The 10,506-nt window shown below is 37.1% G+C and overlaps 2 protein-coding genes and 8 non-coding genes across 45 annotated transcripts in view; 9 read left to right on the top strand and 1 right to left on the bottom strand.

Moving 5' to 3' along the window:
* Positions 1-43: 43 nt before the first annotated feature.
* TAF1D (TATA-box binding protein associated factor, RNA polymerase I subunit D) overlaps positions 44-10,506 on the top strand; it is a 44,318-nt gene continuing 33,855 nt past the window's right edge. For 3 of the 28 annotated variants that reach the window (XR_011995188.1, XR_011995182.1, XR_011995187.1), the window contains exons 1-13: positions 44-261; positions 1,713-1,829; positions 2,569-2,944; positions 3,740-3,915; positions 4,415-4,475; positions 4,846-5,021; positions 6,230-6,263; positions 7,472-7,521; positions 7,737-7,771; positions 8,540-8,587; positions 8,931-8,963; positions 9,478-9,531; positions 9,900-9,941. Coding sequence is in view for 6 of the 28 variants with exons in the window: in XM_025993231.2 (XP_025849016.1) it covers positions 1,792-1,829; positions 2,569-2,944; positions 3,740-3,915; positions 4,415-4,475; positions 4,846-5,013 (819 nt within the window). In the remaining 22 variants the exon portion in view is untranslated. Of the gene's footprint in view, positions 262-1,209; positions 1,378-1,712; positions 1,830-2,568; positions 2,945-3,739; positions 3,916-4,414; positions 4,476-4,845; positions 5,541-5,647; positions 6,022-6,229; positions 6,415-7,471; positions 7,522-7,736; positions 8,588-8,930; positions 9,942-10,176; positions 10,285-10,506 lie in introns of those variants that run through there. The other 25 variants (XR_011995185.1, XR_011995179.1, XR_011995186.1 and 22 more) reach the window with 23 other exon arrangements.
* Positions 5,940-6,065, top strand: LOC112915915 (small nucleolar RNA SNORA40). Its single transcript, XR_003234202.2, has one exon. It is a non-coding gene; the product is annotated as a small nucleolar RNA SNORA40 (small nucleolar RNA).
* LOC112915912 (small nucleolar RNA SNORA18) lies at positions 7,293-7,423 on the top strand. The gene has a single exon (XR_003234199.1). It is a non-coding gene; the product is annotated as a small nucleolar RNA SNORA18 (small nucleolar RNA).
* Positions 7,567-7,638, top strand: LOC112915920 (small nucleolar RNA SNORD5). Its single transcript, XR_003234206.1, has one exon. It is a non-coding gene; the product is annotated as a small nucleolar RNA SNORD5 (small nucleolar RNA).
* LOC112915908 (small nucleolar RNA SNORA8) lies at positions 8,330-8,468 on the top strand. The gene has a single exon (XR_003234195.1). It is a non-coding gene; the product is annotated as a small nucleolar RNA SNORA8 (small nucleolar RNA).
* LOC112915910 (small nucleolar RNA SNORA1) lies at positions 8,705-8,839 on the top strand. The gene has a single exon (XR_003234197.1). It is a non-coding gene; the product is annotated as a small nucleolar RNA SNORA1 (small nucleolar RNA).
* LOC112915907 (small nucleolar RNA Z40) lies at positions 9,132-9,204 on the top strand. Its single transcript, XR_003234194.1, has one exon. It is a non-coding gene; the product is annotated as a small nucleolar RNA Z40 (small nucleolar RNA).
* LOC112915911 (small nucleolar RNA SNORA32) lies at positions 9,562-9,685 on the top strand. Its single transcript, XR_003234198.1, has one exon. It is a non-coding gene; the product is annotated as a small nucleolar RNA SNORA32 (small nucleolar RNA).
* On the top strand, positions 9,974-10,102 carry LOC112915909 (small nucleolar RNA SNORA25). The gene has a single exon (XR_003234196.1). It is a non-coding gene; the product is annotated as a small nucleolar RNA SNORA25 (small nucleolar RNA).
* Positions 10,285-10,506, bottom strand: part of CEP295 (centrosomal protein 295) — a 53,400-nt gene continuing 53,178 nt past the window's right edge. For all 9 annotated transcript variants that reach the window (XR_011995166.1, XR_011995169.1, XR_011995167.1 and 6 more), the window contains one exon: positions 10,285-10,428. Coding sequence is in view for 6 of the 9 variants with exons in the window: in XM_025993213.2 (XP_025848998.2) it covers positions 10,390-10,428 (39 nt within the window). In the remaining 3 variants the exon portion in view is untranslated. The remainder of the gene's footprint in view (positions 10,429-10,506) is intronic.

Below are 10,506 nucleotides of genomic sequence, written 5' to 3'. Positions count from 1 at the left end.
GTGTTCCGGTCCCTGCGGAGACGGGCGTGGCCACGCCCCCGAACCCTTGGACCAGCGGAGCGGGCCCCCTCCTCCGGACGGCGCTCAGGCACCGCCCCCCGCCACTCGCCCCGCCCCCGCAACGCCGAAATGGCGCCCCGGGCCTCGTCTCCTCCCATTTTTCACGATCCTCGCGGCGTCCGATTGTTCTCGCGAGATTTCGGGCCCACTATTAGCTGGGTCTCGGGGAAGGCCTTCCTTTCCTTCCGCGTGGTTGCTGAGGTAGGCGGTCGTGGCGTGTTTGGGTGCTCGGGACGGGGGTTGCTGAATGCGGGCCTCCGAGGCCGGGGTTGCGAGGCGCGACTACGCAGCAGGGGCCGTGCTGCGCCGGCATTGAGGCGCACGCCGTTGGCCGGGGTGGGTGGGGAGGAAGACCCGACCGTCGGGCCTGGTGAGCTAGGCAGGGTCCCTGCGCGGCTCCGGGGGCTGGAGCCGCCGAGGGCAGGCCCGCCGGTGGGGGCCCGCCCCTGCACCGTGATGGGCGCGCTGCCTAGGGTCGGGATGCAGGCGGTAAGGACTACGGACAGGTACACGTGGCCTCCTGCCGGATCGTGGAATAGGAAGGCGCGTCTCCTGGGGAATGTTTTGTGAACGGTTTCCGGGAAAACGGTTTTTGAGTAAACTGTTGTGATAATGCGATGTGTCTTGAAGATCTGTAATGGGAAGACAGATCTAACCTCCAGTATACCATCAGTGCCATTGCCCCCAGTATTTGTTAAATTTCGTGTTTGAGCATTTATCTCATTAATTCTTAGATCTTTGCATTTTAAAAAACTACCAACCAATCCTAAGATTACTGTGAGTCCGTCGGACAGTTTGCGAATCTCCAAGATTTGCGATGACTTTCATGTTTTTCCGTATTTGAGATATTTTGCCATTTTATCCTAGGGTTTCTTTCTTCATCACTCAGTTGTCCTTCTCAAGCATACTAAAGACTAAACACAAAAACGGAAGAACGCCGGCATCCTCTAGAAGGGAGATGCGGTAGTGAAACAAGACTTCTTTCTTTCGGGGTTTTTTTTGCCCATTACTCTTAAAGATCTCCCAAGGAGATTTTGAAAAGGGAAACATAGGGCACCGTTGTGTGGTCTGTGAGCCTTACACTGAAAAGTTTGAGAATTCAGGACTTAAAAAGTAATATGCCAAGGAAGAGGTTGCACAGTGACATTGATGAATCGTGCATAGGGTGAATGAGAAGAGGCTACAAATGGATATCCAGGATTTTGGATTGAGGTGGTAAATCGTGATTATTTTTCCTGGTATGCTGAGGCAACACTGCCTTCTGGCTTTGAGTTATTCCAAGGAGTTTACGTCTGCTGCAGCCTTTGGCCATTAATTGTACGTGAATACTTGTACATACGTGGTTAGTAAAATTACATTTTGTTTTATGAGATGTTTAATACTCTTTTATGGAAATGACAGTATCGTTCTGGAATCTTAATCCACCGGATAGATTTAGAAGACAACTGAAAGATGGAAGCAATTCAATTTCCAGATTTTAGAATTTGATTGGAAAATGATAATTCCTGTGTAAAAATGTTAAGGGCTTTGTATATAATTTTGCCTTAATTTACATAAAATGGCATAATACGACTACATTAAATTTTGTATTACTGGGATACTAGCTGATTCTGTTGGCATTTGTTCAAAGACTACATTTACTGAATTTTCAGAACTCTGAAGCAAACAAGTGGTGAATACAATTTGGAAAGGACTTGGGGGAGAATAAGTAACGAATTTTCTTAACCTGTAATGGCATCTAATTCAGCTGTAGAAATTGACAATGAAAGGTAAGTGCCTTTTTTTTTTTTTTTAAATTCACCACCACCACTAGATTTTTTACTGCAAAACTGACTAAATTTGACGATAACCTTTGTATTACTGGGTAAGCAGTAAAGATGTTTTTCAAGAATTAGGAAAGAAAAGGAAGGTCTTCAGTTTTACACAGGTCTTCAGTTTATTTATATAGTTAACAGTAGGACACGTTCTTAACCCAGGGAAACAGAAGAATATTCTCTGGGCTAATTTGATATCCCTTTCTGACTAAATCACTCCTAATCTTCAAACAGGAAAATGGACATCAGTGGGGAATATTGCTTAAAAATCAACTTGTGATAATGCATATTATAATAGTGGTAGCAGGTAATATATACATGATGGAAATAGCTAGTTACTGGGAAATCAAATCAGCGTTCCTCCTGTTTTCAAGTCAGTATCTATTTGCTAGGCTACTCTTGCATTATATCAAGCAAGCTCTAGCAGTAAACAAGACTGTCTTTGGAAATTAAAGTTAACATTATGTCTCTTGGAAAATCATTTTTTGGTAAGTGCTATGGCATATGGCACATGGTGTTACTATTTTAAGTAGCCAGAACTAAGGAATTGGCTTAGTTAGTACTGAGCCCATCTTTTTAAAAATTATTCTGAACAGGTTTTCCTGCTTTTGGTCTGTGGGAGAAAACTATATTATGGTAATAAGCATTTGGTAATATAAAAGGGTGCAATTAATTTTCCCCCTTTTTTTCCTAGTGATAATTCTTCTGGTAGCAGCTTATTTAAGACTCAGTTTGTCCCGTACTCACCAAAACAGGGGCAAAAAAACCCTATTAGAAAGTTTGTTCGTTCTTCTGGAGGTGTTGAAGCAAGGGATTCATCTAGTGACTCCTCTTTTGAACCAAGACCACTGACTTTAAAAGCTATTTTTGAAAGATTCAAAAAAAAGAAACGTAAAAAGAGGAAATATAAGCCAAAAGAAAGACCAAGGGGAAGACCAGAAGGAAGAAAAACCACTAGACGCTCCCAAATAAATAAGAAACAAGTTAAAGACAAAGGATCTGGGTTCCCATTTTTAGAATCTGAGAATGTAAAAAAGCCATTACCATGGAGAAAGATTTTAAGCTTTGAGGTGAGTCAGTATTTTATATGTAGATACACATAGCTAAAATGTCTAATCTGACTTGTTGGCCACTTTTAGAGTTTAGATATGCCAAAAATTGAATCTGACTTTGATAATATTCTTCTGTAGTGACTTAACTGCCGCTTCAAGACCAACCCATCCTTTAGCGCAGACTTCACCTGGGTTTCTGGGTGGATTCTTAGCTGGTATATTCAGTGAATATACCCATATATGAGGTGCCTCAAGGCTGTTTATATAAAATCCCTTGGTCTCATCAGGTCATTATAAACATCCCTCAAACTCAAGTGATTCCAGGTGTTCTGTAGTAACCTAAGTCAAACCCACCCATATCTTCCATGTGCATTGGCTTTAGTAGAGGTCATCTTATACTGAATATTCGATTTTTGACAGAATTGCCTGATAACTTAGCAGTAAATTGAAGTACTTGAGTTAAATGCTTGCATAGTTTATAATATTTGCTCTAGAATTGGTGATTTCAAAGAATACTCTCTAGCCTTTTATGTTTTAAGATGATTATATGAACATTAAAGATTTGTTTGCGTTGAAAATGTTTTTAGAAATTCCCAAACCAGATTTGTGCTTAGTTTTTCTTGGTATACCAATTTAGATAAATTTGGTAATGTGCTGGGTAGATAGTGGATTCCTTTTACAACGAGCATCTGGTATATGTGACCAACATATGGAAGAGTGAGTAAATTAAGATCACTTACAGAGTTTGGTAATCTTGAGTCATGAGAGAAAATTTTATATTTTGTAAGACTATTAAAACTGTTTGATATTCAGCAAGCGGTGGCAAGAGGATTTTTCAACTACCTTGAAAAATTGAAGTATGAATACTATCTCAAGGAATCCTTGAAACAAATGAATGTTGGTGAAGATTTAGAAAGGGAAGATTTTGACAGTCGTAGATACAAATACTTGGATGATGATGGATCTCTCTCTCCTATTGAAGAGTCAGAGTAAGTTTAATCATGTGACATATTTTGTTGGTCTAGATTTTATTGAATTAAATCTGTTTTTAAATTTGAATGTTGGCGCACCTGGGTGACTCTGGTTGAGCATCTGCCTTTGGCTCAGATTCTGATCCTGGGGTCTGGGGATTGAGCCCCGCATTCGGTTCCTGTGGGGAGCCTGCTTTTCCCTCGGCCTATGTCTGTGCCTGTCTCTCTGTGTCATGAATAAATAAAATCTTTAAAAAAAATAAATTTGAATGCTAATTGTTCCATACTGTTAGGGATTTGTCTGTACTTGAATCGTGATGTGAGCACATACAGTAAGCCATGTGGGTTGTAGTTGAGCTTGGTGCTTGAGCCATCCATTTTGGGATGTTATATACATGACAACATAATTATTCTCCTTACTAGTATTGCTGCTTCAGTTGTATATTAGGACTGTATACTACTAATTGGGTTCTAGAAGATTTTGTCAGATGAATGAAGATATATTTTAATGTTACAGAACAGTGGAAGAGGCTGCAACAACTCTTGAAAATGATGATGGGTGTGATATCAAATTGGTGGTAAGTGACATTTTTGTCCCATTTCATTTTTGGAGGATAGCAGTTCAATGGGAATAATCTAATCCATTATTGTCTGAATTTAGTTCTTGAAAGGCGCCATGGATTTGTTGCAGGGAATGTAAAAATAAAAATGGTTATTTGGATACTTGGTGAGAACACAGGCTTTTCAGTAGTGTTAATGATAATGAGTTAATAGGTTAAGTTTTGCTGTTAGGATGTCTAATTAGGATTTTCTAATGAAAAAATAAGCTGAATTTAGGTTTTTAACATCAGGTCTTAGTCACCAAGTGATTTAAGTCACCTAGAGTTGTTAATGTGTAACTACTAAAGCAGTAAAATTTAGTAATTCATACTGATATTTTTTATGCAGGACAATAATGAATTCATAGTAAGTTCTGAAATACCAAAGAAAATGAATCTGTATTTAGGACAAGAGGAATATACTGAAGAAGCTGCTTCGTCTAAAAAGAGAGCATCAAAATCCAAAAACATGGGACAGAGGATAGAATGGTCTGAAAAGGAAGAGATAGGAATATGAATATTAAGGTAAATGGGAAACAATTTTTCATAGAAAGTAAAGGTGATAGATGCAAATTACCTGTGTTGGTGTAGTGATAGAACCTGGTTGAGGAGAAAAAAATCTCTGAACAAGTTTATGAAACTCCTACTAAAGAATTATTAGAAAAAATATTTTAAAACAGTGAAATTATACACGTAGAAAAAATTGAGACTTGCATAGCACCAAATAGTAAGTAGAAGATCTTACTGTTTTGCCTATATTTGTTTATTTCAGAGTTTGCAAAAATCCAGACTTTAAGATATGGAAGTTTTTTCCTTTGTGGTTCTGTAGTAGCTACTTACTACTTTATTTATTTATTTATTTTTTTTACTTTTTTTTTTTTTTTTTTACTTGCTACTTTAATACTTGGTCTTTATCTCCATACAGACTCATTCCTTGTAAGCATTTTAAAAATTCTTACCTTGTAATTTTACAGTGACTTCTTTCAATCTGTTGTAAATGGAAGGATATTTAAGCATTCAAATTAAAGAAATTAGAGACTGTAATCCTGAAAACCTTTATTGTAATCACTAATGATAGACAAACAACCACAACCATCGATTCCTCCGAGTACTTAAAGCCTTTTATCTCTCTCTTTTTTTTTTTTTTAAAGGTTTTACTTATTAGAGTAAGAGCATGAACGTGGGGAGAAGCAGATTCCTTACTGAGCAGGGAATCTGACACAGGGTCCAATCCCAGGACTCCCAGGATCATGACCTGAGCCAGGCAGGCACGACTGAGACCATTTTGATCACAGTTATTCAGACAACAGAGACCTTTAGAGTCGAATGTATAGTACTGTAATAAGCACTTATAAGAACTAGACTATCTCAACTACTACTTTAATATCACTACTGTATATTGCTAATTAAATTATGCCACTAAATGTCTAGGTATTTTAGGATCGCACTTGTACATGTTTTTGTTTAGCTGTGAACAAAGGCTTAGACTAAGTGCAAAAAATAAATCCTCTTTTGCAACCCAGAACTCATGGCTCCGTATGAGTTTTGATACAGATAAGAAGGAACAAGATCCCTAAAGCAGATTAAAGTGATGGTGGGGGTATTGATAAACTGAAGGTAGTTCCTAGGCTGTAGAACTACTAATGGCATAGATATAAGGGAGATGTCAGCTATGTTGAATTGGTATCCTAATTTTAACATTGACATGAAACAAAGATGCCTTCTTTTTTTAGGCTTTTCACTTGAAAACAGTGTCTGGACTTAAAGGTATGTCTTATGCTTTAGGTGAGCTTTTGTATCGCATTTGTTTAAATGTACTTTGTCAGACAACTTAAAACCTCCACGGTTGTTTTTTTTTTTTTTTTTTAAGATTTTATTTATTCATGAGAGACACAGGCAGAGGGAGAAGCAGGCTCCATGCAGGGAGCCTGATGTGGGATTCGATCCCCGGACTCCAGGATCACGCTCTGGGCTTAAAGCAGGTGCTAAACCGCTGAGCTACCCAGGGATCCCCCTTCCACAGGTTTCATTCCTGAAAGAGACACTTTCCCAGTTTTAAATTTGTTTATAACATGATTTCAGAAAAATGAATTTTAGGGTTCACACATTTTACAGTGATAAGTGCAAGCTTCAGTTTACTTGCAGGAAAAGGTGTCTACGAACTAAGTTTATAGAAATCAGAATACTGGATACCTGTTTTATGCATTTACTTTATTTTAAAACTAATGCATCAAAAAAAAATAAAACTAATGCATCATCTAAAATGAAGTTTAGGATTTAATAGTGTGATGTTAGAAATGATAGAGGACACAAGATTTCCTAAATCTGAATGATGCAAAGGTTAATTAGAAAGCACTCAATTTATCTTCCAATAACTTCCTAAATGGGAAAAACATAAATACAGCCACATTAATATTTTCCTGTATTTTTAGTAAGTGATATCAAATAACTATAGCTCTCAGATGAGGCAGAAGATTAAATTGGTAGAATCTGGAATGTTCTAGACAAAACATGGTGATAGTAGAATTTGCAAAATCAAGACTTTAAGATGTGGAAATATTTTTCCTTTGCTGGTTCTCTATAGTAACTATTTGGTACTTCACCTTTAGTACTTGGTTTTCATCTCAGTACAGACTCAGACTCCTTTCTGTAAACATTTAAAAAATCCTTATGTAATTAGTTTATGGAATGATTTCTTTAAATTTGTCGTCAGTGGATGGTGTTTGGCTTTTTGCACAATTTCGAACTCAGCAGATCAGTTATTTTTGTAGTAGAATCTTTAAAAAATGTGAAGGGTTTGAGGTCTATCCCGATGGGGCTTTTTCTGTAGACCTACATCGTTGGAAACGCCTCATAGAGTATATGTGTGGTTTCCTTTATTCACAGAACTATATGTTAGATCTGTGGGAAAGAACTACAAGACATCTATCTGTTAAAACTCTGTGAAAGAACTAATCACATCTTTTAAATCTTAGGTATTGGCGTATCCCAACAATCTGTACAGTTCTAGGGTGTGATAGTTTAGGTAAGTTTTCATTGGGGACAGTGTAATCTTTGGGGTACCATTACAGTTCACATGATGAATTTAACTGTTCAACTGCTGAATGATACAGACGTGAACTAAAACTTAATTCTGACAGAGCTGATTATAGCTAAAAAAAATAATTTGGATACTAACATTTTTAGATTTTAATCAAACTTAAATTGTCTTTAATCTTTTATTTGGTATTTTATCTGTAGGGGTGAATACGATTTGAACTCATTCATGTTTAGAGGTAGGTGGAACGTATAATTTCTGTTGAAATTTTTTTTTCTGTTGAAGTTTATTAAGGATCCAAAAGTTCTGAAAAAAATAAGTTGTGAGTACAGCATAGTCTGGTGTTACGCAGGAGTTAACTGATATGCAACAGAAGTATCTAGATCTTATACAGAATTGGACAAACTGAAGAGACTGCTTATGTATAGGGAATAATATGAAAATGCCCCTCTCTTTGAATCTCTATTAAACAAGTTTTGTGGTTCATACTAATAATGAATATCTGGATACGTTGCAAATAGGGATATATTGGATTTTCTTATTTTGCCTAATAGCAATCTGAGCAACTGTGATCCTGATTTCTAATGCATGGCTTCTTCTAGTGATTTGACTTAATAGTTCTGTATGTACATTATATAAAGATAGGAAAGATAACAGGAACAAATTAAGATGCACATAAGATGGAATGATAATTAGGAATAAAGGTCAAAATACTTTATAAGAACTAGTTACTTGAAGTTTCTCAAGTAGTAGCATTGCGGTCTTGAGGTAGAGGAGTTAACAGTCTAGTCAGGATTGCACTGCATGGTATCTGCACTTAGCAGCTCAGGTCCTGCTGGGTGTTCAAAAGACAGTGCAATAGAAATTCAGTATCTGGCATCGTTGGTTTTCTTGGCTTCGTGCATGTTAAACCTGGTATTTTTATTGAAACAGTATTCCTATAATTTTTCATTACATTCAGTTTTGAGGTACTCTTCAAGAGGAACTAATGCTTCTCTTTTTCTAGGATGTTTGAGAACCAGGAAGATCATTTATCTGTTTAGACCCTAAATGGGTAAGGTGTTCTATCTCTTGCTTCTAGTGGCTGCTTTCTTTTGGTTGGGAAAACAGCAGGACTTCTATAAAGATGTAGAAGCCTTTGTATAGATTATAAGCTTGAGAATTTTTATAAAGCCTCATTCTAGATGGAACTGGGTACTGTCCTTCATGGTGTCCAGAAATTGTTAATGTGGCTACATTGAGACACAGGTTATGCTTCCATCACAGCAAGTTTATTGCTGTGGTGACAATGAGGCCTGTAACATTCTGTTAGGCTCATGGGGCAGAGTAGAAGTGAGACCTTTCAGTATTTTAGGTCATTTGCCAAAATAGCAATCTGTACGTCTGCAATTTTCTAGGGCTCTAAAGAAGTTGGACCTCAAAGATTACAGGTGAGATTTCCCTTCAAAAGCCCTTTGTTATAGGAGTTGGAATCCATTTATTTACTTAATTTTGCAGCAGCTAATTCTAGTGGTTCATTATCTCACCACTTTAAAAAAAAAAAAACCAGATGTTATTAAAAGGACACAGTGAGTGTTTATATGGTTACCAGTGATTTGTGATGTTATGATGACAGGCAAAATGTTCAACTGCTCTGAATGGGCTGAATGAAAGTAGCCTTTCTGAACATCCATCTAAATGTAAAAGTTAACTGAACCATGAATACCTACTTTTGGTGTTATTACAGGGTGTTTTGTGTCAGGGTATGAATGCAGATGTAGATATATATAGTCTTAATTTGTTCCAATATTTAAATGAACTGAATTAAAAACAATTATTCCAACTGTAATTCTTAGTGTGGAATTTTCAGCACATAACTAGTACAGAACTGAGTTTTGGGATACTTTGGAACCTGTATGTAATTAACTGCATTTTGAAAAATTTAAACTTTAAAATCTTCCATAGTGGGGAGTTTTTGAAGTATGTCCATATTCAAGTGGAGATCCAAGAAGACCTCTGGCAAGTTTATTCTGTATTTTAACCATATAATGGTCATTACCAAGGCTTTGAGAATGCAGTTTCTCATTTGCTGTGGACATGACCATAAAAAAATTTTCCCATTAGGTTTCCTTCTTTTGCTAGTTTGCTAGCATTCAGCCTATTGGGAACATTTTTATCAGCCCCATTCTGTTTCCACTGCCTAGATCAGCACTGTCCAGTATAAATTAACACAGGCCATAATGTGATTTGGTAGTAGCTATATTTCAAATTCTCATCTGACTACATGGCTAGTTTATCGAACAGTGCATGCCTAAATCTCTACTCTTGCAGATGTCTTTTGCTTAATCCTTCTGTTGTTAACAATCATGCATGTTCCTGTTACATAGGACAGTGACGGCTGTGGATTGAACAAAAGTTTGTTTGAAAAGGTATGTGCACATTTGAAAAAATAACTTGTAGTAGGTCATTTCAAAGAGGGCTTGTGGGACTAAAACCAAGAGCTCTTAACGCTGTGACCAAATATTGGAGTTCTCCATAGGATGTAATAGTTACTCAATAGTGCTATGTTTTTTCCTGAGGAGATACAGGATTTAGTTGCTTCTATGACTAGTCAAGTGGAATTAAGAAATGACTCCCTTAACCAGTGTCTACTTTCGTCCTCAGTGCTATTTTGAAGATCATCACTCTGGCTTTGGTGGAACTATGGTGATTGGCGGCCGAAGGAATCACATGTCAAATATCTTAAATAAAAATTGTATTAACCTTGTCAAATATCTTAAATAAAAATTTATTAATTTTAAATAATTTTGCCTATACCATACATAATTTTAAAAAAACTTTACACCTTTAGTAGAACTTTACACCTTTAGTAGAAAGTCAGCATGTATTTTTGGCTCGAAGTCTCTCTAGTGTTTTCTGTAGAGGAACAAAAATAAAATGCAGTTAACAGCTGCAGTATACCCTAGATGTGGAAAAATACCTGTAGAGGACCTA

The sequence above is a fragment of the Vulpes vulpes genome, chromosome 11 (assembly GCF_048418805.1).
Source record: "Vulpes vulpes isolate BD-2025 chromosome 11, VulVul3, whole genome shotgun sequence".
In the NCBI taxonomy this organism is placed as follows: Eukaryota; Metazoa; Chordata; class Mammalia; order Carnivora; family Canidae; genus Vulpes; species Vulpes vulpes.
The sequence above is the reverse complement of the archived record's forward strand: the minus strand, read 5'-3'. Positions and strand labels throughout refer to the sequence as shown.